Below are 23,775 nucleotides of genomic sequence, written 5' to 3'. Positions count from 1 at the left end.
GTTTAGTGGTGGTGCAAGAGTAGGAGGTTGAGGTGTTGCTGCTGGTGAAGGAGGCGGCGATGGTGTTAATGAAAGATATAGACACGGTACTGGTTTCAGTGGTGGTTTGAGAGTTTAAGAGAGATTGGGGTATTAATATCTCGTACAAAGAAAAGCATAAAAAAGGGTAAGCCTGATATTTCAGAAATAGGAAAAGATTTAATTTAGATTATTATTTTGGATTTGGAGTTTTTGTATCACTTTTGGGGGAAATGGAGTTCTTATAACTCTCAACATATGGCTGGAGTTTTTGTATCACTAATTTGGTCACCTTGGTGTTTTATGAATTGTTTTGTTAGATGCAAGCTTTTACTTTTCATAAAGCAAGCTACACAATTAAGAAACCAACACAAAATAAAAACCAAAACAACTTAAAAATAGATTTTTAATAGGTTTCGTCGCCATTGTTGATCACTTCATAACATCCCTTCAAACACGAAGCCAGGTAAACTCTCTTCAAATTCGTCTGGCTCGTTTTTAACTTTCACCTTTGAAGGTTGTAAGTTTGCTTCACCTTGTCCTGCTTCCTTCGTAAATTTCTGAATCTGCCAGTAATTGAGATCTTCTTTAACATTATTGAAACGGCACCTAAGCCAACCAACGTTGAACTCGAGTTTCTCTGCCAAGCTTATTTTACTCTCCCATGCATCAATCATTTCAGCAGACACCTCAATTAAAGGACATCGATACATATCGACAATTGAATTCATTATATCAGTAACCAGAGTTACTAAAGTATGATAAGACGATGCTGGAATAACTTTTGTGGTAGCTATATGCCCATATTTCAACCAGATTTTTTTGTACAAACGTACTTGTCTTTTCAAAATACTGAACCCTCCAATGTATTCAAAATTTTCATATTGGAAAATCACGTCTTCATCGTCTAGAAAAGGTTTGCCAGCATCCGGGTAGCTTGCCACTTCTTCATCACTCGAGGCAACCTACAGAGATCGAAAAAAAAAATCTAACATTACTTTATGTGTTTTAAGTGAATGATTAAGCGGTACTCGTACAAGTAGAACGCGTATGACAAAACAGTACCTTTCGTTTACTAGCCAGACCTGCAGAAATCTCAACTTGAATTATACAAGTGTCCTCTACAATAAATCCTTTGTCTGGGTCATGGAGATCAGATAGGGGCAAAATATGAAATCCATAGTACACGGTACCATCAAACATACATTTTGTATCTGCAGAGATCAGACCACAAAAGCTTTGGAATTATTATCATGGCGAAATTTAAACTGAAGTATTTAGCACTTCAAAAGCAGGCCATGCATGAGGCATGGTGGTTAAACTGAAGTATTTAGCACTCCAAAAGAAATTTCTTTTGTTTTTGATCAACAAAACGATAAACAAAGAAACCTTGTACCTTCCCTTGCTGTTTTTGTGTGATCTTTTTGATTAAAAATGGCCAATCCGTACTCTGCGTAGTAACATTTATCTCCCATACACTTAGGAGCAAGGCATACGAGAAAATCTCCATCCTCACCTTTCGGATAAATCACCAGTGACCACCTAGTACATAAATTTCAGCAATCATCAGTATTCATAATCTACAAATATACGTACACCAAATACAAGATAAAACAATACATGAATAAAGCAAAAGATGCAAACAAAAATGACCAACTCAATGAATGGGAAACTAGTTGCCATATACCATGTATCACCCACGCAATTTTTTTTAGAAAAATGAGTTTCTTCGTCGTTCAAGCTAGAAAAGTTCTCAATCTTCCAAATGAATTTAGAAGTGGATGATGAGTCCATGATGATGGAATTCGCCATTGTTTACAGCTTAACCTTCAAATCAAACTTAAAGAGGAGAATCAAATAAAACCATGTATTAAGAGAAAGAGCTACATTTTGTATTTATAGTACAATGAAGAATGAGATAGATACCAAGAAACGGAACGTTTAGTTTTTTCTCTTGGGAGAAGTGCTTTGAATGTTTTCATGAACACATTGGAAAAGTGACTTAAGGAAGATGAAAAGGTAGATCCCTTTTGATTTGGGTGTTAAATTTCTAAACCATGAAAAGCCACCTTTGGCGAGGTAGTTTTCTCTTGCTCCTACGTGTACAAGTTTTGTGCTCGGGATTTTTCCTAACTTGTACAAGCGAAGCCGTTTTTACAGGCCAGAGCCTATTCACCGTTGGTTTCTCCCGTTCACCTAGAAAAGTCGGACCGTCCCTCAAGTTAGAAAAATCAGTGAAATAAAAGTAGATTGCAGCATGTTACGTATAGCAGTGATTTGCGGCCTTTCATCTGGAGTATTTGACGCACAAATCACTGCAATACGTAACATGTCGTTCCACTGTCCTATTTTATGAAACTGGGTTGCTAAACGCGCATCAACACAACATACGTGTTCAGCTTCATTTCTAAGTCGATCTACTATACCACGAGAAGGAAACCCTCCAGAGAGGAGTTCCGCGAGAAGCAGTACTCCATAGCTGTATATATCTGATGACCGAGTGGAATTTCTTATGTCGGTTATTCAGGAGCTTGGTATCCGAGTGGGGGTGCTGTGAATTTATCTCCAGCTGCAATATCCAGCGGCTTGAACAATGGGCTTTGGCCGAGGTCAGAAACGCAACCATCGCATTGATGAAAATATTCGGGGATTTGATGTTCGGACAAGTTTTCCGTTGTTTTGTGCACAATGCCTTTTATGCTTCAAAAAAAAAAAAAAAAAACGATGCCTTTCGCTACACCAATTGCTATCTTCAGTCTATCCTTCCAGTCTGGAGGATCCCTTCTTTTATCTGTAAACAATGTTACCCATCAGTGGGCTAATCATGTATAAAAGAGGGTGAGCTTTGGTTTTGTTTTAGAGATGTTGTTGTAAAGAGGCTGCAAAAGAAAATACTAGACAACAAAAGGGAGAGAGATACCGCCAATTTATGGCTCCTTTCATTTAGACGTTTAATGTCTTCGACTTTAGGCAACACCGATTCTAGCGTCGATTGCAGTTTTATGAAGTCGTCTTTGAAATTCGTAACTTGTGTTTTCGCATCTAGGATTGCTTTCAGTAATTCTGATACAAGTGCACCTACCACAGCCCCTCCTACTAACGCTAAAGCCATCTTCTGAAGTTGACAGCGTTTGACAGGACCAAAGGAAGACTTATCAACCTAATAAACTCTTTTGTTTTGATTTCTCAGGAGACCTTTTTTTTTTGTTATTGTGTTTTAGGCGGGAACTTTTCATTATAAAATTATAATTTGTTATACTGACATCAGTGAAGGCACGTTATCCTTGCTGCTTAATCTTTTGTATATTTAGTTCATTATTTGGATTAGAAGCCTTTTACAGGAAATTTCTTCCCTCCCTCTTTGTTTTTTCTTCTAAATTCTTTTACGCCACATATGCATTGGAATAGATCATTAAGGAATAGAGGCATCCTCTGAGTGGAAGTAAGCGCAGTGTAATGACAAAACAAAAGAAAAAAAACAATTTTCATTTGGTTATACAACAATGTAAGTGTAACGAAGTTTCTCTGGCTAGTTGATTCATCCACAAAGTTACCGGTTAATTTATTATTTCATTAAACACAAACTTGGAATGAAAATTATCTTGAAAGCTATGTAGAATGGAAAATGCTCATCGACCTTGGAAGGATATACCAATTGCCACTCCATACATTTGCGGCTCCTGGAAAATTCCGCCACTGCCTAATTGAACTAATCCTGGTTGGTCTTTTTTGACCCCATCAAAAGCTATTTCAAATATCAAATACTGGACGTATACAATTTTTTCTTTTGATATCAGAAGCTTGAAACTTCTATCACACCAGCAAGAAGATTCATTATGCTCACTACTGTGGATTCAGCGAGTTGGCATGTGAAAGCATCCCAACCATTTCCCGTGATAACGAAGACTACTCATCATCAGTGCTGGTGATCTCCCTTTTCTTTTACTCCGGGGCTTATTACTTATCATGTTGTGTTCTTCTTCAAGGCTGCTCTCCTGCGATATGACAAGGACTGATTTCTTAGACATTCTATTATTATGTTTAAGGTCAAATTTAGGACCCAAATTATAACTCAAAAAAGATTTTTCATTCCTTCCTACTATTAACTCTTTAATGATCTGTTGAAAGTCTGAAACTCACCGAAGGCGTAGCGTAATCGTCTTTTTCATTAAGAAAACTACTAAATTTTGCTCTGCCTTGTTTAGTAGGAAAAATTTCAAGACCGGCGTTTTCAGGTACCGCAAATGTAGAAGAACTTGAACTTGAATAAGTACCTTCCTCCATTTCAATGCTTACTAGCTGATAAGAGGTTGAGTTGCAAAGAAAAAAAGGGATGGCTATAATAAACAACACATCTTAAATCATATTTTGGTTTTGTTCGAGTGTTATTAAGATATACCTGTAAAACAGAACTCTCTAGCATGGTTATTCTTTCCACTAAGGTGCCTTTGACACGAATCTCATCGAGTGCAGTAGCGAGAGGCTTTACTCGGTTATAGTCAAAATCCTTTGCTGTCGAGAACTCCCTTTGTGACATACTATGCTTCTCTTCCATATAGTGCACCTGCAAAATAATCCCCACTTCTCAAATAAACCAGGCTAGTTAACCAATGGGACCAATAGTTAATACTCAATAGTGCTCAAAGCTAGCTTATGAATTGGTAAGTATTTACCACACGATCAAGGCGATCCAGTCTTGAAAAAATGGAAATTGGTGGTGGTGAAGAAGATTTCTGATTTTCTTCATGCTCCATCGAAGTTTAATTCCTGAAAAGAAGTTGTTTTTGTCTCTTTCAGTCAATTTCTTAACTCTGATCAGGAATTCAGAATCCAGTGATAGATTGGAACTTAAACTTACAACAGAGTACGTAACAGAGCTCTGAACTTGAGAAGATTCTGAACTGTGAAGCGTGAATCTCTTCTTCAATTATGCACAAATAAAAGTCAGAAGAACAATGTGAGAAGAGGGAACGAGAAATATGCAGTTGTTGAAAGCATTAAATTGAGGTAACAATAATATGATCAACGTGACATGCATGCTTTGTCTTATCATCTCCATAATTCATTCAATTAAAGTACCTTATCTTCTTCTTCTTCATTTCTCTCCATGTCTTATCTGTACCTAGATTTAGTTCTGTTTATTATTTTTCTTTCTTGATTAAATGTGATTCTGGTATAATATTGTTTTTTAGGCATGGAGATCTTTTATCTTGTTGGTATCCCAGTGTATACGGCTAAGTGATTTCATATGTGCAGGAAGCAAGACTTGATGAGCAGTTGACGGAATTAAAAGTGGATCAGGATCCATAAAATATGTCAGAAAATAAAGTAAATGATCGTTGATCTCGCCTCCCTAATGTGCTTGGAACTTGGTAATTAGCGTAGATGAATCGAGATCTTGCAAGTTCAAAAAGTCCTTTTGGAGAGCATTTTCGGATCGCTAGAATTTTATGCGGGACAGGGTAAGAGTAGCTCCTTCCTTGGAGTGTGTCAGATCTCAGTTTTCAAATGATTTTGCAGTCAAAGTGGTATTCAAATAGCAAGATGTTTTACCTGAAATTTTTAGCAGTGAAATGAACTTGGAACTGTCTTGGTTTAATGTTAAGATGATGCAACAGAATATGTGAAACAGTGAAAGATCCCAGTCAATATTACTTTTTTTTCCTATCCTATGTACATAGTTCAGCAGAAATTCATCTTATCCTTTAAAACCCTGATTAAACTTTTTTTTTCCATCCTATGAGTATAATAAAAAGTAAACCCTGATTAAACTTTTTTTTTCCATCCTATGAGTATAATAAAAAGTAACCGAAAATATCTTTTACTTCTCCAATTAACTTTTTGTTCTTCCTCTAAAACCCTGATTAAACTGGTTTCAATAAATTGACTGTGATTCTCATTTGACAAGAAATTCTTAATACAAAAAACTTGCTTCAAAAAGAAAAGAAAAAAGTGAAAAAGTGAGTGATTGTTGTTGTCCAACAAAGAGTCCTTCATTCATAATTAAAAGAGGAATATGAAAATTTTGTCCTCTCATAAGATTTTACAAAAATAACTAGATTTTAAAAGTAAACATCAAATTGAATGGTGACATATTGGTTTCCGGTGCCATAATCTTACTCGAGCAAGTTTCAGTCAGATGCTCTTGGCACTGCTATAGGACTTTCAACAAGTCGTACAATCCCTGCTAATTTCTTTATGAATTCTCAGGATTCGTAACTTTAAATGGGGAACTTTTAGGTCATGGAGAGTACCCCCACAGCATCCTCGGATGGTCACTCTTTATGGAATCCTAGAGCCCTTGGACATAAACTGTTACTCATATGCCTGAACTGTCTGGCCTTATATGTGCGATGTTACTCATACGTGTTCGTCAGCCGTTGCCGGGCAAATAACTATGATTCAATGTAAAGACTAATTTGACTCGGTTGCCAATTCAAATTGTAGGGTAAGAAAGGTCTGTACTTGCTGTACCAAGAGTCTCGCGTCTTCTGATCTTTTTTTTATCAATAACAGGTCTGAACCTACAGTTCTATTTAGGGTATGAAGGCTCATGTCCATCACAACTTCATTACTAATGGTGGTGGGAAACCCTGTATTTTCTTGCTCAACTTTGACTGGCTAGGGGTGAAAGCAAAACTACTACTCCTAAAAAAGAACTGACCTTCACCAACTTGGTTTTTGAATCTTTTTATGCATGATATGTGTTCTCATAGCCAATATTACGAACTCACAAACTAAAATACCTCAAAATTGCACAGTTCATCCAAGCTTTTGATTGGATGGCCGTCCACTTGACAAAGTTCATATCAACTCAGCAAATCATGCAATCTTCTTAGCTAAAAAGATAGGAAACTTTTATCAGAAACTTCAACAACAAATTTGTTGCATACACTTCCCAAGTGATTATCAAGAATGCGATGAAGAACTGTCATAAAAGGAGAAATTGCCATACATTATCAGTAATCCTAGAAGGTATAGAAAGCAAAACAGAATAAGGCAGGAATCCAGCAACAAAAACATCAGACAAACTAACAACATAATCTTCTTTCACCGGGACAAAGTAAATAGACAACCACTGAAACAGCTATCAACTACTCAAATCTTCATTCATTAGTTACTAGATACCATGGTTTCAACTCAAATCTTCATTCATTAGTTACTAGATACCATGGTTTCAAGGTTCATAAAGCATAACCATAACGTTTGATGCAAAATTCATTACCAGACGAAAACAAATGTTAAAAGGAGTTCCAACCTTGTAGATTACTTTTAAAGGGGAAACAGCAACCACCTAACTCCACGAAATCATCATTTTTCATCTCTTTCCCTATTCCATTGTTCAATCCTCGCTCTCCTTTCCTCACTTCCTTCTCTAACAGGACTACCTCGAACAGGACTCCTATTTCGCCTTGGACTCCCATGCCTTCGTCTGCCACCTCCATCACTATCATACCTTCCAGGCCTATCTCCACTGCGTCTCCCACTACCACGATAGTCACCACGATCACGGTATTCAACACTATGCCTATCCCCACTCCGTCGGTGGCGTGGAGGACTCAAACTCCTGCTTCTACTCCGACTTCGACTAACATATGATCGACGATACCTTCCATATAATTTCCTCCTCAATTCTCTCCCAATCTGCTTCACATGCATAAAATTACAATACCCACCCCGATTACAGCTGTTCTCTTCAAACTGCCTGCAAGTCGCCTCACGAAAATCTGTGACAGGGGAAAAGTCAGCAATGATTGGCCGCCCAGAGTAAAACCGCCCCTGCAACGCTTTCAAAGCAGCAGCAGCCTGATCTTCCTCCTTGAATTGCACGTACACATTCCCCACCATGTGATCAGCAAGGTTATCACAGATATTAAGACTTTCAAGCTCCCCAAATTTGTTCAGCTCCTCAAATATATCCTCATAAAAATCCTCAAAATGTTCTTGAATCTTTCTAGGGTCAATTGACTGTCCTTGTGGATCAACACCAGGAGTGATCATATCAGGCCTCTGATACATATTGGATAGTAAAAGAGTAGGTGAGATAGTAGGGCGATTGTGAAGTCTAGAACATCGATCACCATGACGACATGCTCCAATCTTGAAATAAAATGGACAGTTCACCCTGTCCTTCTCAGTTCCAAATATCGACGCTAAGTGTTCCGCCATTAGGAGAACCCAATTTCACCTGTAACATATAACAATTGAATATGAAAACTCTAAAATCCCTAACCAATTACAAAACAAAAGAATTCAAATTACAATATTGAATTAAAACCTAATTTCACCGATTATGGCTTAGTTGAAGTATAACAATTGAAGTTCTTAAGATTCGCAGCTGAAAAGATAATACTAATAAACAAGGGAGAAAATGGTTTTGCAGGTATTTCGAAGAGAGACATCCAAACCTTATTTTGTAGAAACTGAAGAGGATCTAAATCTAATCTATCAATGTATTATAACATGCATCGTAAAAACCCTAATTCTACAACAACAACAAAAACAAAAATCGAAAAAAAACCTAAACTTACAGAATTTCAGTGGATTGAGTTACCGGTTACGAAATCTTCCAAGGGAAGGAAATGAACATGTGAGGAGGGCGAGGGTTTGAGAGGTGAATATTTTTGCGAGCTCTCTTGGTCGGTTAAAGTGATCTGACAAATGGCGCTTGTGTGGTACCTTATAGCAAACACTGACCAGAGCCGAACTTGCACAAGGAGGTGCGGTGAGTTGCACTTAATACTAGTCCCAACTATAGTTACACTTCTCTTACACCCATCAATTGAGAACTGTGTGATTCAGAAATGACCAAGTTTACTAGTTTCAGGATTTCAGCACTTCATGCAATCCTGGTTAAGTACATGAGCTTTTCAAACCAAAGAATAGGAGAAACACAAAGGCTGATTTAAACAAGTCTTTTTATTGAATCAAGTTAAATTGGCATATAACCAGAAGGAAAAAAAAGTTGCTGATAATTCTTTCAGCAAGCTTTTTATCAATAACAAGTTTAGTACAACAACGGGCCTCTCAGCAAATAAAAACCGCAAGTCTTTCTTGAAAATCAACCAAACAAACAAATAAAAAAAGGGTCAATGCAAGATCATGCTTTAGAGGAAAAAGCCGATCAATGCAAAATAAGATGCAATACAACACATAATGGTTGAAACTATTATTGTCTATCTAGGAAGACTGTGTGCTGGAAAATTACGCAATGGGTTTGCCTTCAGCAGCTCTGACTCCCTGCGCATTACACCACACAAGCATATTTAATATATTTAGAAGTTATAAGTCACAACTCTAAGATTTTTTATAACGAGATAACAAAATGAGGCATTAAGCTTACTTCTTAAGTTCAGCACCATCCACTCTCCTAAGTTGCTTGAGCGAAGACTTTTCATCTTTGGCGGCTTTCGCTGATCTGATTAACAGGAAGAAAGGGAAAGTAAATTTACCAGTATGCTTGTTATAGGGTGTAACATGTCTCCACAAGTATGGACTAAATGCGCCAAGTGACTGGCAGAGGCTTAAACCAAAACTGAAAATGTTTACAGTCACTTCCATCCATTTGTGGTATTTTCTCCTAACGTTACAAGTAACTTAAAAGTACGAAAATTATCTGCAAGGTTAAATTCATTGGGGCTTACTCTGCACATTCTTCGTCAACGAACACCTGAATACAAGCGCTAGCTGCTGGTACAGCTCTAGATACAGGTCTTTGCGGAATCTGATAGAACAAATGGACTACCATGAGTTTTCATTGGTTCATTGGTTTGAAGACAGTTAAATTATAAATATCCGGTGACAATGAAAGCATGATTTAAGGTTTAGGCTTAACCTTAGTTGAAGTCCACTTAGCAGGTATTGCAGAATTCTCCTTATTTCGCTCCGAACGAGTTCCAAGAGAGAATACTTTCTTGTCATTCTTCAATATTTCTGGTTGATGACTTGGGGCAGCACTCTCATTTGTATCTTTGTAAATGGAAATCGTTGAAGGACACCTGCAGAAATGAAATTGTCAACCACATTAAACATAAGGAAGTGAGTGTGTATAATAAGCGAATTGGACTATGTAGGAAATACACATTGTCATATTCTGACTTCCATACTATCAAATAGAAACACGATGCCATAACATCATGGTATAAAACAACTGATTCCCTGAACAACTGTCAAGATTGAGCAGGAAACAGGTTTCCCCAAAACAGGAATGAGTACAGCTGACAGACAATCAATCTCCCTATGTTATAGAAATTCAGCAATTTCCATGCAGAAACAAGCAATAAATGATTAGCTTAATAATGAATAGTTGCATAGTCACTATCCATATAATAATTTGGTAGCATAAAGTCAAGAATATGGGGCATGCCACACAAGTCTACATACACGCCCCAATACCACACTCGACCCTGATCTTGCACAATCAAAATTTCTCACCTATCTAGCTTCAGCTTTTTGTTAGCAAGGTCAGTTTTCTGCTTCAACTGTCTTCCTGCAATATTTAAATTAGGCAAATACATCAAGGTGAGAACTTTAATGGAATGTGAAAAACTAAAAGTATAAAGTAGACTTATTGACATCAAGCAAAAACAAACAAGTACGACTTACTGGCTTCTCCTGTAGTCAAGACAGTTCCAAAGCTTCTGTGAGGTAAATGACTATCTTCTGGCTCCTCCTACATTTTAAAATACAGAAAACAATAAATAACAATGAACAAGTAGAAAGAACAAAAAATCAATCATTGCCTTCAGAAACGTACTACAGGAGCTTGAGGTCTTCTCATGGAGCGAGTAAAAAACTTCCTGAAAGATGCTTCCATTTTCTCTATTGGCTGTGCTTTCCTGAGAGATGTAAAGTTCTCCGTTAGTTAACAGTTTAAAACACAAGAGACAAACATATAAAAGCAAATTAAATAAACAGATGCAAGAATGCAAGATATAGAGGAATGAAAAGAAAATGAGATACGGAGGATGGCTGTGCTGTACGATTATTTACTAATACTGTATAACCATAGGCTCCCTTATACCAAATTAAAGTGGCTAATAATTTACAAAAAGCATTACATTACTAACAAAATGAATTAACATATATAAACCAAATGGAATAAAAGGGTTGCATTACCTCTCCATGCCAAGGTTGAATATTTCATTTGCAGTTTTCAGCTTATTTTTTGACTCCAAATATAAACCATATGAAATGTAATATGCCGAATGTGATTGACCTATCCCGTTTGACTGAAGAAACTTGTATATGACCTCAGCATCAGCACAATTCTCTGCCTGAAAACCCCAACGTATATAACTCAAGTAATGATCTTGTGGAAATTTTCAATATGCTTCAAAGTTAAAGTAAAGTAAAACAATGATAATGGGTGAACTTACATATTCCAACCACACTTTGAGGTAACGACGGTCCTCCTTGTACTGCTCCGAATTCCAAAAAGCACGTACACATTGTTCATAAATCACAACCAATCCCGAACAGTCTCCACCGGTGGGAAAGGACTCTTGGACCCATTTGATGCACCTTCATATATCACATAGGGTTAATAACTTAACATTAGTGCTGGTCTATAATCTACATAATTGACATAAATTGAAGAAATAAAATGGAAAATTCTAAGATATTCTGCCAAATTTTTACTTCTGCTAAGAAGAGTGTAATACACTGAAGAATCAACAAATAAAAACCAAAACAGCGGTCTCTTTTTGTCTACAGGTTTCTTGGAGTCACTAATTTAGACTTTCTATATCATACCCATGAGCATGTGGATTCAATCCAAACTGACCATGGTTAATAAGTAATTCCAACAAGTGAAAAATACAATATTTTCAAACCAATTCAAAATCCCTAAAGAACTGCCTCCACCGCTAAACCCAAAATCCCCTAAAATTTCCAAATCTACAGAAAAAACAAAATAAAATTTAAAACTGAAACTGAAACTAATGAAAAACCCTAATTTAAAATCAAGAAATAAGCCAAGTAAAGGAATGAAGATAGGTACTTACTCGATCCAAGGTTTAAGAGGATCATCTCCTTTATATTCATCAATTGCCGTAATAAGTCTCCTAAATTCCCCCAAAAGACAATGAAACGAAAACAAATTAAAAATTGCCATTACATCCAGCTGACAGCAATGAAAATATGCAAATTCTTACAAATAACTAGTATCGGGCAGATCGAAGAATATTACCTTCTTTCCTCAATGAGAGATTTTTTGAGGTGATTATCAGTTTGTGATTTGAGTGCTTCGTTTAAAACATTAACATTTCGTCCTCTTTTCATAGGTCTAACGTTTTCTTTGAAAAGTTCCCATTCGTTTCCAGTTGTTTTATTGGAAAGTAGAAACGCTGTCTCTGGATCTAAGGTACTGATTCCTTCCATGGCTGCGATATCTCTCTTCCTGTTTCCTTCTGCTTCCCTAAATCCTAGAGAGAGAAGATAAGATATTTGAATTTTGAAATCTGGCGTTTTTGATCGTTGGAGTTTGGAAAGTATGGGAGCCTAGGGTAATAAAATGGCTTTTAAAGACTTTAGATAGCAAATGGGCTTGGGCAATACAAGGAAAATGATTAACAGTGGGTCCACGAAGGGCTGACAAAAACCCAACCGATACGTCAAACCTGATAACTTGACTTTAACTTTGAAGTTTTTTTTTTTTTCCTTTAGGAACAAGAGCAAAAAACTTCCAATTTCATAACGGTTAGAATGCTTACGAGAATCAAATACATCGTAAATAAAATATACGAACAGATACAAAATATATGTATGCTAAAATACAACAAAAGTATTGTAGGCAATCTTGTGTATAAACTACAATAAAACAATCAGAGAAGAAGAGAAACGCAAACCCAATTAAACGAAATCAAAGTCGAGGCAAGGATTATATCCTCTAGCCTTAAGACAGATTCACCCTGCACTGGTGCTTACGGACTATCAATGTCTGTCTCCCAAGATACAACGACTATCTTCTCGATGTAGTAGCACTCCAAACTTCGAGAAACGATGAACCAAACTTAAAGTGATGAACTCTCTCTTTAACACAAACTAAATAGATGATTTTAGAACGCAGTAGGATGATTATTAGGTTTCTAGTTGTTCTCTAATCCAAATATGCAGGGTATTTATAGATGTTAAGTACATCTTCATTGAAACTATGTGATGTTTCATGGAGATCCTTCAAGACTATATAGAATAAACATTTAGAGCGAGTATGATGCTTCTACTATCTCATACCTCGACTCTCGAATAAATATAACGCTCCTAGACAGATGGCCTGCTAGCATAAAACCATTCATTGATTAATTCTAGCGCAATATTCATCAATTGCATTCCTATAAAATAATCTATTTTTATCACAATATCTCATTACTCCGTTTCATGGCTTTTCTCAGCTGAATTCCATGGATTAATGATAGATATGCACTTTTCGGGCTTTTGGGCCAGTGGGCCACCTCCGAGCAAGCCCCGAGAAAATGGTGCAAGTGTACTTAACAATAATGCACGAGCGAGCACCCAAATACACAAACGAGCATCCAAAATATGGACGAACGAGGAAGTATGGAGACCTGTGCAAAATAGGAAAGGAAAATTATAAAAAAAAAAATTAAAAATTAAAGAGGCGAACAAAGGGACCGAGGCCAACGGACGGCCGACCATGCGCGGGTCGTGGGCGGTCCCACACATCTCCATCTTTTAACTTATTTTATTATTTTCCTCATATTTTGAGACTCCCTCGTTTGAGCAAAATTCCTAGTTTTCCGTATTTCTCCACACAAGTTGGAAAATAATAAAAAATAGGGAAGAGCGTCACGGAACCGAGCCCGCCGGCCGGCCATGTCACGTCTGTGGCCGGTCCCACGCCTCTTCAATTCCTTACTTTAGTATAATTGCTTCTCTCATCTCATGAAACTTCCTCGTTTGAGCAAACTTTTGGTTTCCATATTTCTTCAATATTCCTCAAATCTCCAAAAAGCCAGAAAGTCAAATGGTCCCACGACCGTCCAGGCTTCTCACGGCAAATATTAAAATATCATTATTTTAATACTCATACAATATTGGTCGCACGAGCAAAGTCCTACTTGCTCATTCAAGCAAAAATTAAGAATTTCAATCAAGATCAAACTCTTCTGAAAATCCAAAATATTGCACAAACGTACACCAAAACACCTGAAACTCTCAGGAATGGACGCGCGAGGGGCATGGTGGCCCGTGCGCCACCATGACCGGACCTGGCCGGTCCTTTGGCCATCATGGTCGGCCGGTCCCATGCCTCTGCATTATTATTTCAATAATAATTCATATCTTTCCATAATTCTGGAACCTCATTCATGGACATTCCTCCGAACGCTCGGACGTTCGTTCACCACCAATGGCCGGATTTCATGCCCATTGACCGGTTGATACTTCTTGACCCACGTTGGACAACTCTCAATCCAGGGTTCTTGTTAGAGCACTGCTCGGTCGAAATCGCAAGCGTTGCTATCTCAAGCTTGTTTGTCAAGTTTAGTTGATCAGAATTATATACTTGATTTCTAGTCTACTTATAGCTATGTCTCGGATTAGGATAGAAGTGTGTAATTGAGCTTTAGACTTCATGGTGTTCACCAATTGAAGAAGAAGATCTACCGAAGAGATTGGAGGAACTTCATCAACAAAAGGTGTGTGGAGACTATCACTCAGAAATATATTATATTCTATCTTCTAATGAGACTAAGTCGTATAGCTATATAGACTTTTATATTATACACATTTGATATTTCGAGTCGAGTTTATTTTACTTATCTATTTATCAAAATACGTGTTGGAATCTTTTAGCTTTGCTAAGTTCATCGTATTCTTGACGAGTTTAGTTAGAGACAATTTATTTGTTGGAAACTAAATATTAAGTCAAAGATGATGATGTGAAAATTACCTTGAACATCTTATATGATTTGTGCGAGAAAATCATTTGATGTCAACTTGGGAAGATTCGTATTGATCGATTAATCACTTGAGAATTACTTGAAGTTAGTGGTATGTGTAAGATTACCATTGTTGTCTTCCAAGGATGTTTCAATGATTAAATGAGAGTTTTAGAATGACTACTATGTCTGGATATAATGCAGAATGTATACCTTGTACACTGACAGTGCAAGTCTAGTTCAGGTCCGGAACTATTGTTTGCGAACTGTTTTACTTGTAAAGGTCCGGAGTTGTTGTTCGCCTACCTTGTTTTCGAACGGGCTAGACAAGGCCAAGTCCGGAACTGTTGTTCGCCTACCTTGTTTGCGAACGGCTGGACAAAGCCAAAGTCTGGACTCTTGTTCGCGTACTCAGTTTGCGAACATAGTGCTCAAGTTCCAAAATCGGCAAGTATGGATTTTCATACTCATGAACTCAGGTTCGTTTGCGAACTAAAGTCCCTGGAATATTAATGTATTAAGGTATGTGAACTAGTTTTACAAACCGTAGCATTATGTTTATGAATTGGTTCTTGTATAAGTACTTTGTACAATCACAAACCAAACCGATTTTGTTTCAAATAGTTTATATACATAATTTTATAAAATGATGAACATTTGGACAACTTTCTTGAAACACATTTAGATTCATTTGATTATCTATCATGATTGATTGATCATCATATTTGATCTAGAAATGTTAGATGAATATGGCTAAGGTTTAAGAGTTAATATGGCTAACTTCGGTTAACTATTATTGAGCCAACAAAATATACACGTTTGGGTACGGTTCATCCATATCTAAATATAGGTATATTTCATTAGTGTGTATCAAGCTAATACCATCCTACAGTGGAGATTGATTGCTTAGTTTCTAAGCAGACTTAGATTGAATCTTAAATGATGAGTTCATCTAACGGTGAATATTGAATGCTTGTTACTAAGCTATCTTCGCTTTGATTGTAAGAAACCTTGATTTTAAAGACTATATAAGGGAGAACTCTAGCATCTTGGAAACATAATCCCGACACTTCTATGTGTCCTAGTTGCAAACTAGAAATGCAAACTTAGGTATTTATAGACCAAGGATGTTTGGACAACAAGGACTTTCCAAAACCTAAACTTTTCTCAAGATATGCAATGAATAGCAAAATTCGGTTTTCCTAATTCCAATAAATGCTTGTCCAAATGTACTTCCTGTAAACAATTGTACAAAGTGCTTATACAATAACCAATTCATGAACAGAATGCGACGGTTTGTAAAACTAGTTCACATACCTTAATAATTAAAGTTCCAGGGACTTTAGTTCGCAAACTGAGTTCGCAAATGAACCTGATTTCATGACTATGAAAATCACACTTTACCTATTTAGAACTTGACCACTGTGTTCGCAAACTGACTACGTGAACAACAACTCCGTACTTTGGCTTTGTCCAGCCGTTGGCAAATAGGGTACGCGAACAACAGTTCCGGATTTGGCCTTATATAGCCGTCCGCAAACAAGGTACGCGAACAATAGTTCCGAACCTTTTCACAAGTAAACCAGTTCGCAAACAAGGTTCGCAAATAATAGTTCCGGACCTGTACTAGACTTGCACATTCATTATACAAGGTATACATTCTACATTATATCCAGACATAATAGTCGTTATAAAACTCTCATTTAATCCTTGAAACATCCTTGGAAGACAACAATGGTAATCTTACACATACCACTACCTTCAAGTAATTTTCAAGTGATTAATCGATCAATACGAAACTTCCCAAGTTGACATCAAATGATTGTCTCACACAAATCATATAAGATGTTTGATGAGTGCCAAATATTGTATAATTTTATCCCTTTTTGTTGGCATTTAACTCATCTTTTGTGCAGTAATTCTACATTTTATCCCATATTCTGTATTTTCATTGTTTTCAAGAATAAATATTTTTCTTACTTAATTTTGCATTTTTAGGTAATAAATAAAGTCTGGATGACTTGCGGAGCGGAAAAGAGACAAGAGTGGTGAAAGCCGGAGAAATTACACAAGGAAGCCGCGAAGATGGTGGCGCATAGCCCCAAAAGACTAGAAATTGGGCTCAAGAAGGAAGAATTGCTCTTAAAGAAGAATATGGGCTTGGCATACCCAAGGCCCAAAACCCTTACCCAAACCTTTTCTATAACCAAAACCGCCTCCAGTCTCATCCTCAGATTGGATCCAACTCATCATCCACGTCGCTCATTCATAGAGCATCAAAATCTGAAGTCTCGGCCAACGCCAACAGCGCATAAATTCCAAGCCTTCAGATTAGATTGTAGTTTGAATCAACGATCGCTTCTATGCCTGTGCATCAAAATTAGATACTCCCCCCGCTTTACACTACAGTACCTAACATCATCTAACACCGTTGACTTCGTTGTATTCACAATCCGACGGTCGAAGTGATTCATCTCTTATACTACCGTTAGATCTACCAACCATATTTGCATCCAACGCTCAATGTTTCTGATCATCATCTCCGATGTACATGCTCCACATGAAAATTCCTATACCCTAAAAACATCGAGAGTTTTTCTCTCATTCCCTCTTCTCGTTCCGTTCTTCTCCCACCATTCCTCTGCAGAAACACCCATTCCACCACCACCATCACCTCCACCTGCTACTTCCATCATCCATCGCTCCTTCACCACCATTTCTACCACCAACTCCTCCTCTGTCTCAATCACCTTTACATCCCCCTACTCCTAGCCATCTATTAACGCAGCCAGCAACCCCTCTTTCTCGCTGGAACCCTAGGCTTGAAGAGTTGATGAAATATAGGCTATAGATTGAAATGAGGGCAGAGAAGGATCGAGAGAGAAAGAAGAGGCATGGGTCACCACCAATTCAGCGGATTTGGTGAGTAAATTTCGGATTTTCAAAACCCTAATTTCAAAATTAGGGTTCACAAAAATTGGGTATTTGTATGTTATAAATGAGAGTGTGTAGAGCATTTAAGGGTGTTCTTGGACTCGCCAGTAACCACCCAATTTGGGTTAGGTTCACTTCTAATTTCTAATTTCAAATTCCAAATCAATTTAGGGTTCTTGTTTCTAATTTCAGTTTTAAATTTCAATTTTACTTTCAATTTAGTGTGTTGTTTAATTTATATCATTGCATGTTTCAATTCAGTTTTAGTTTAAGTTTAGCTTAATTTGCATTTTCAATTCGAAATTAAATTTAGTCTGTGTTAGTTTAATTTAATTTGTTAATCTATGTTAGTTTACTTTTAGTGTTTCAATTCAGTAATTGTGTTCAAATGCTTTGTTTAATGTTCACGTTTCAGTTCATGTTTGTTAGTATTGTGCCTGTTTTGTGATTCATGTTTTAGTGCCACTGTTCTTGTTAAGTTTAAATCAATACCATGTTTCCTTTTGTGTTTGATCAATTCCATGCTTGGTTATGTTTAATTCCAGTTCATGTTTCATTTCAGTCCCTGTGATTTGTTTTTAAATGTCTAGTCCATGTTCTTATGTCTTGTTTAATTCATGTTTTGTTCACTGTTAGTGGTAGAAGTTTAGCTTTGAGCATTGTATTGATTGAGCATGGGGAGAAACTAGTGCTCACTAGTGACTGTGAGCAACTAGTTCTCTTCCCACTCTAGTTGTATGCCTAGGCTCTCTTGTTTTGTCAACTGTTAGCTTCTCAATGTTAGGCTTTGTTTACTGTTGTGTGTCATGCTAGGTTAGAGCCTTAGAGCATTGAGTTGATTGAGCAGTGGGAGAAACTAGTGCTCACTATGACTGTGAGCAAGCTGGTGCTCTTCCCACTCTAGATGAATGCCTTGGCTTTGCTTTGTTACTTTTCTTCTCCTCCCTGCCCTTGGCTTAGGCCTTGGTTCCATTTTCTCTGCTTGTAGTTTCATTGTTCTGTCACCTTCTCATAATAGTTTCATTGCTTGTAGTTTCCCTTGCTTTTGTGCTGTCTGTCACCTTCCATTGTTTCCTGTTAACTGCCTTTGTGCCTCAATTTTCACTGTTCTTGGCTTAGTGCCACCATTACTAACTTCACTGCCATCCTCTCTTCTTTTCTCCTTGCCTTGCTACTCTCAGCTGCCTTGGCCACTGCCCTGCAACCCTGCTGCTGCTGCTGCTTTCCTTCCTCTTGCTACTGCTGGCTGCTACTTACTTATCTTCTCCTGTTGCCTTCACTTCTCCAGCCTTGATGTGCTCCTGCCAGGCCCAGCCTTGTTTGCTGCTACTGCTCTAACCCAGTTCAATAAGGCTCAGTTCAGTTCACTTGAACCCAAATTCATACATTTCCAAAGGCCCAGATCCTTGACTGAATCCAAAGCCCAGTTCACATCAAAAGACACTGAGCCCAATTCACAGTTGAACTGTTGAGCCCAAGTTCAGTTCACTGTTAGCCCAAAGCCCAGTGCAACTCTAAAGACCAAAAGCCCATAAGTTCACAGTCAATCCAAAAGCCCACTGATCCCAAAACCATTTCATTGTTACAAACAAACCCACTAAGCCCAAAGCACAATTAGAAGCCCAATAGCAATTTAGAGCCCAAATAGCTAGAAACTCCAAACACTCCCAGTCTCTGTGGATCGACCCGTACTTGCACGAGCTACAACTGACGACCGTGCACTTGCGGTATTACTGTAGGCCCGCGTTTTCATTTCGCTTAATTTTCACGCATCTCCGGGTCCACCAATGTTCAAGGTAATTTTCACATGATCATCTTTGACTTAATATTTAGTTTCCAACAAATAAATTATCTCCAACTAAACTCGTTAAGTATACGATGAACTAAGCTAAAGCTAAAAGCTTCCAACACATATTTAGAGAAATAGATAAACGAGATTGGACATTAACAAATCGCGTCCAAAGAAATCCTTCTTTTATTATAAAAGTAAGGTCGCTCATGTTGTTCTCTTGGGAATGACATCAAATGGAGGAGAGTTTTTAAATGAACTTGTGCTTAATTCCATATCTTTGTATGGAGAGCGGTTATGGAATTTTGAAGGGGTTAACTTGTATCTTTATAAACACCTTGATGAATACACTAAGTTTCGACTATGTGAAATCATCGAAACAAAGTTGATATGTTCTCTTTTAGACATGAATTATCTTTTTGAGAATTTCATTATGACCCCGTATTTTTCGTACCTTTGCCAATTTATATTGATAAAATGGGGGAGAATTATTTGGTAGTTCACACTACATACATATGGTTTACGGATCATTATATAAGGGTGAGTGGTTTTCATTATGAGATGGAAGTATTGACTAAGGGGGAGTGATACATATCACCGTAGTATTATTTCAAAGTTGTGATGCAAATGGACTTTGATTCGATATAATAGTATTATGACATTGTATAACAATGTTTGAGAACTTTCGTTTTCATATTGTTATGGCTACAGATCTTCAACAACAATGATGTTGAGTTGAACAAATTCAGAATCGATAAAGAACTTGAAGTTACGAAGAATTCAAGGAAGTTGAAGAGCCAAGGAGATCAAGCATGATGGATCAGAAGCTACAAAGTTTATTCATTTTTTAATCCATATGTATTGATAGTTTTGTCACTAAAATTGACAAGGGGGAGGGGGGGGATTGTTAGAGCACTGCTCGGTCGAACTCGCAAGCGTTGCTATCTCAAGCTTGTTTGTCAAGTTTAGTTAATCAAAACTATATACTTGATTTCTAGTCTACTTATAACTATGTCTCGGATTAGGATAGAAGTGGGTAGTTGAGCTTTAGTATTCACGGCGTTCACCAATTGAATAAGAAAATCTACTGAAGAGCTTGGAGGAACTTCATCAACAAAAGGTATGCGGAGACTAAAACTTATCTATCACTCATAAGTCTATTCTATTATATCTTCTAATGAGACTAAGTTGTATATCTATATAGACTTTTACATTATACAAATTTGATATTTCGAGCCGAGTTTATCTCGCTTATCTATTTCTCGAAATATGTGTTGGAAGCTTCTAGATTTAGCTAAGTTCATTGTATTCTTGACGAGTTCAGTTGGAGAAAATTTATTTGTTGGAAACTAAATGTTAAGTCAAACGATGATCATGTGAAAATTACCTTGAAACATCTTATATGATTCTTGTGTGAGACAATCATTTGATGTCGACTTGGGAAGTTTCGTATTGATCGATTAATCACTTGAGAATTACTTGAAGCTAGTGGTATGTGTGAGATTACCATTGTTGTCTTCCAAGGATGTTTCAATGATTAAATGAGAGGTTTAGAACAACTACCATGTCTGGATATAATACAGGTTGTATACTTTGTATACTAACTGTGCAAGTCTAGTTCAGGTCTGAAACTATTGTTCGCAAACTCTGTTTGCGAACTGGTTTCTAAAACCATTATTAGGTTAACGACTTGAAGACTTCATTTGGGATTCGTGAAGCCAGATCCAACTATTTTCTATGTAGTTACGTATTCTGATCTTACTTGTTCTATTGTATTGAGTTTTATCTTCTTTAGGATTTACTCAAGATTCATCTCCGGTAGGTAATATATAAAAAGTAATCACAATAGTTCTTCGTCTCAGACTCTTGTGGTTCCGCAATAACTTCTTCTGTTAATCAGTCAGGTTATTGTGAGGTGACTAATATTTCTAGGTTGCTCTTCGGGAGTATATGACCGGATTATTAGTTGATTCTTGTTCACCTTGATCTTTGTATCAAAAGACGGAATAAAAAGAATAAAGGATAGACATATCTGTGGGAAACAGATTTGTTTATAAGTCTTCGACTTTGGGTCATAGCAACTCTTAGTTGTGGGTGAGATCAGTTAAGGGAATCAAGTGCGCAAAATCCGGCGTGGTTCTAGAGTCGTAAAGAACGCGACTGTACCTTAATCGGTTGAGACTTGCTTAGGGCTCAACTATATTCCAGTCCGAAGTTAACTTGTAATAGGCTGGAGTCTGTAGCGGCTTAATACAGTGTAGTGTTCAAATCTGGACTAGGTCCCAGGGTTTTTCTGCATTTTCGGTTTCCTCGTTAACAAAATTTCTGGTGTCTGTGTTATTTATTTTCCGCATTATATTTGTTTATATAATTGAAATATCACATATTGTGCGTAGATCAATCACAATTGATAAATCCGACGTTGTTTGTTGGATATAACTTGATTGAAACTTGAGCATTGGTCTTTGGTACCGTCCAAGTTATTCCTCATATCAATCAGGCTCAAGGATTTCTATCTGTTTGATTTGTTGATTGTATGGAGAAAGAGATAAAGCTCTTTGGTATATTTCTTGATTGAGTCTCACTTTTAAGTTGGTACTTTCGGAATTATATTGGAGTTTAGTCCATACAGATTTCCGAATGAATTACTGGGTGTGGATGTTATACCCCCGCTTTTTCATTATGTAATGAGGGACGAAACTTTTAAAACGCGTGGTAATTGGGGTAATTTGTTAATTATTCAACAAATAAGATAAAAATGTCAAATTCATATTCCTTATAGAAGTTTCCACAAAGATGGATCCTAAGGTTGTACTTTCACAGACCAATTGACATTCTCCAAGGTATCTGAAGAGACAGAAACACATAAATGCAAAGAATTGATGGAATTTAGTACCAAATATCGTTTTGCGTTTATGATATTAATATCTCATTATGATTAAGAAGATCTGAACGATATAAATGAATAAGATATTTTATAAGAAAGAATCATACACAAAAGAAAATCAGACATTAAATAAATGAATACGATCATGCCAAAGGAAAACCATACATATTTATATAATCTTATGATCAATATTCTCCATCAATTGTATTGCATTTGTGTATTTTATTGCTTAAAATGTCGAAATTTACCGAATTCACATATTGTATTCTCATATTAACAATATTCGGTAATGAAGGATTAATTGAAGGAAGAACGACTACAAGTGAACTAAAACATTTATATAATATAAGGAATGTTGTAGTTGCAGGAAATCCTACACTACATCCTCACAAGATTTCATTTACATTCAACTCATTTAAATTAACAGTCTTAATTTTATTGATTAATCTTTGAAAAATCTTACAAGAAAAGATAAAGGAATCAAGAATAACCACTGCTCTAGATTTTCTCTCTCCTATTTACTTGTTTCTTAATCAAAAAATATCTCTCCTCTCTTTACAGCTGATCGGCTCTTTATATATAGAGTTTTACATAGTGGATGACAGCTAATCTAACTTTTATTTTCGGATATGGCTTGCGAGATTCTCGCAACCTTACAAATGTTGATCTCGCAAACTCTCTAATTTTCGCAGGACCATCACATTTTTCTCATGATTTAGCTGACGTCGTTTATTATTTCGTTTCTGAAGTTATTCTGCGACGTTGATGTGTTATGTTGTTAATAATTTCGTTGAGGCATTATTGCTGCGAGATTCTGATCCTACATCTTGCCTCTTCTCATATCTTCTCTGCGAAGTAGAGAATGATGTGAGAAATGCCGCAACTTTTCATCTGTTCATATTCTGTATTTATCACACGTATTCTTTCTTCCATCTATTTCTTGACACGTCTTCTGTAAGCCCTGCTTTTCAACCGCTCACGTCTTTTCGCCTTAATGGCGTTTATTTCTCCGAGTAAAAAAAATCTTCTTTATATATTCTTCTTACTCTTCTTTCCATTTTCTTTTTACTTTCTCTTCTCTTTTTATTCTCTCATCTCTGCAACTCTATTGTTCTTCCGTAAGTTCTGCTACTGTAATTTTTCCCTCTTCAATCTTCTTACTTTTTATCCATTCCCATACTCTATATTCAGATGTGCCTCCAAGTGGCCACAAACATGAGAAAAACTTAAAAGATGTCCAAAAAGAT

At 36.9% G+C, this 23,775-nt stretch overlaps 2 protein-coding genes across 6 annotated transcripts; both read right to left on the bottom strand.

Moving 5' to 3' along the window:
• Nucleotides 1–3,559: 3,559 nt before the first annotated feature.
• Nucleotides 3,560–8,709, bottom strand: LOC113356758 (splicing factor U2af small subunit B-like). 5 transcript variants are annotated; one of them, XR_003363169.1, is made up of 8 exons: nt 8,550–8,703; nt 7,277–8,206; nt 6,765–6,946; nt 4,877–4,939; nt 4,692–4,785; nt 4,418–4,582; nt 4,159–4,317; nt 3,560–4,013 (listed from the first exon to the last, which is right to left on the bottom strand). XR_003363169.1 is itself a non-coding variant. In XM_026599966.1 (2 exons), the coding sequence occupies exon 2, from the start codon at nt 8,185–8,187 to the stop codon at nt 7,330–7,332; it is 858 nt and encodes a 285-aa protein (XP_026455751.1). In that variant the 5' UTR covers nt 8,188–8,206; nt 8,573–8,709; the 3' UTR covers nt 7,041–7,329. The 5 variants fall into 5 exon arrangements, 2 of the variants coding, with proteins under 2 accessions (XP_026455751.1, XP_026455750.1); XR_003363168.1 differs by having other exon boundaries at nt 6,765–6,857; XR_003363170.1 differs by having other exon boundaries at nt 4,877–4,936; nt 6,765–6,857.
• Nucleotides 8,710–8,973: 264 nt separating this feature from the next.
• Nucleotides 8,974–12,492, bottom strand: LOC113361456 (mitotic spindle checkpoint protein BUBR1-like). Its single transcript, XM_026604701.1, has 11 exons — nt 12,209–12,492; nt 12,024–12,083; nt 11,397–11,541; nt 11,137–11,294; nt 10,775–10,856; nt 10,624–10,690; nt 10,453–10,507; nt 9,854–10,016; nt 9,663–9,742; nt 9,362–9,436; nt 8,974–9,258 (listed from the first exon to the last, which is right to left on the bottom strand). The coding sequence occupies exons 1-11, from the start codon at nt 12,397–12,399 to the stop codon at nt 9,195–9,197; spliced, it is 1,140 nt and encodes a 379-aa protein (XP_026460486.1). The 5' UTR covers nt 12,400–12,492; the 3' UTR covers nt 8,974–9,194.
• Nucleotides 12,493–23,775: the final 11,283 nt, after the last annotated feature.

The sequence above is a fragment of the Papaver somniferum genome, chromosome 3, assembly GCF_003573695.1.
Source record: "Papaver somniferum cultivar HN1 chromosome 3, ASM357369v1, whole genome shotgun sequence".
Classification (NCBI taxonomy): domain Eukaryota; kingdom Viridiplantae; phylum Streptophyta; class Magnoliopsida; order Ranunculales; family Papaveraceae; genus Papaver; species Papaver somniferum.
This window is presented reverse-complemented; position numbering and strand designations above follow the sequence as displayed.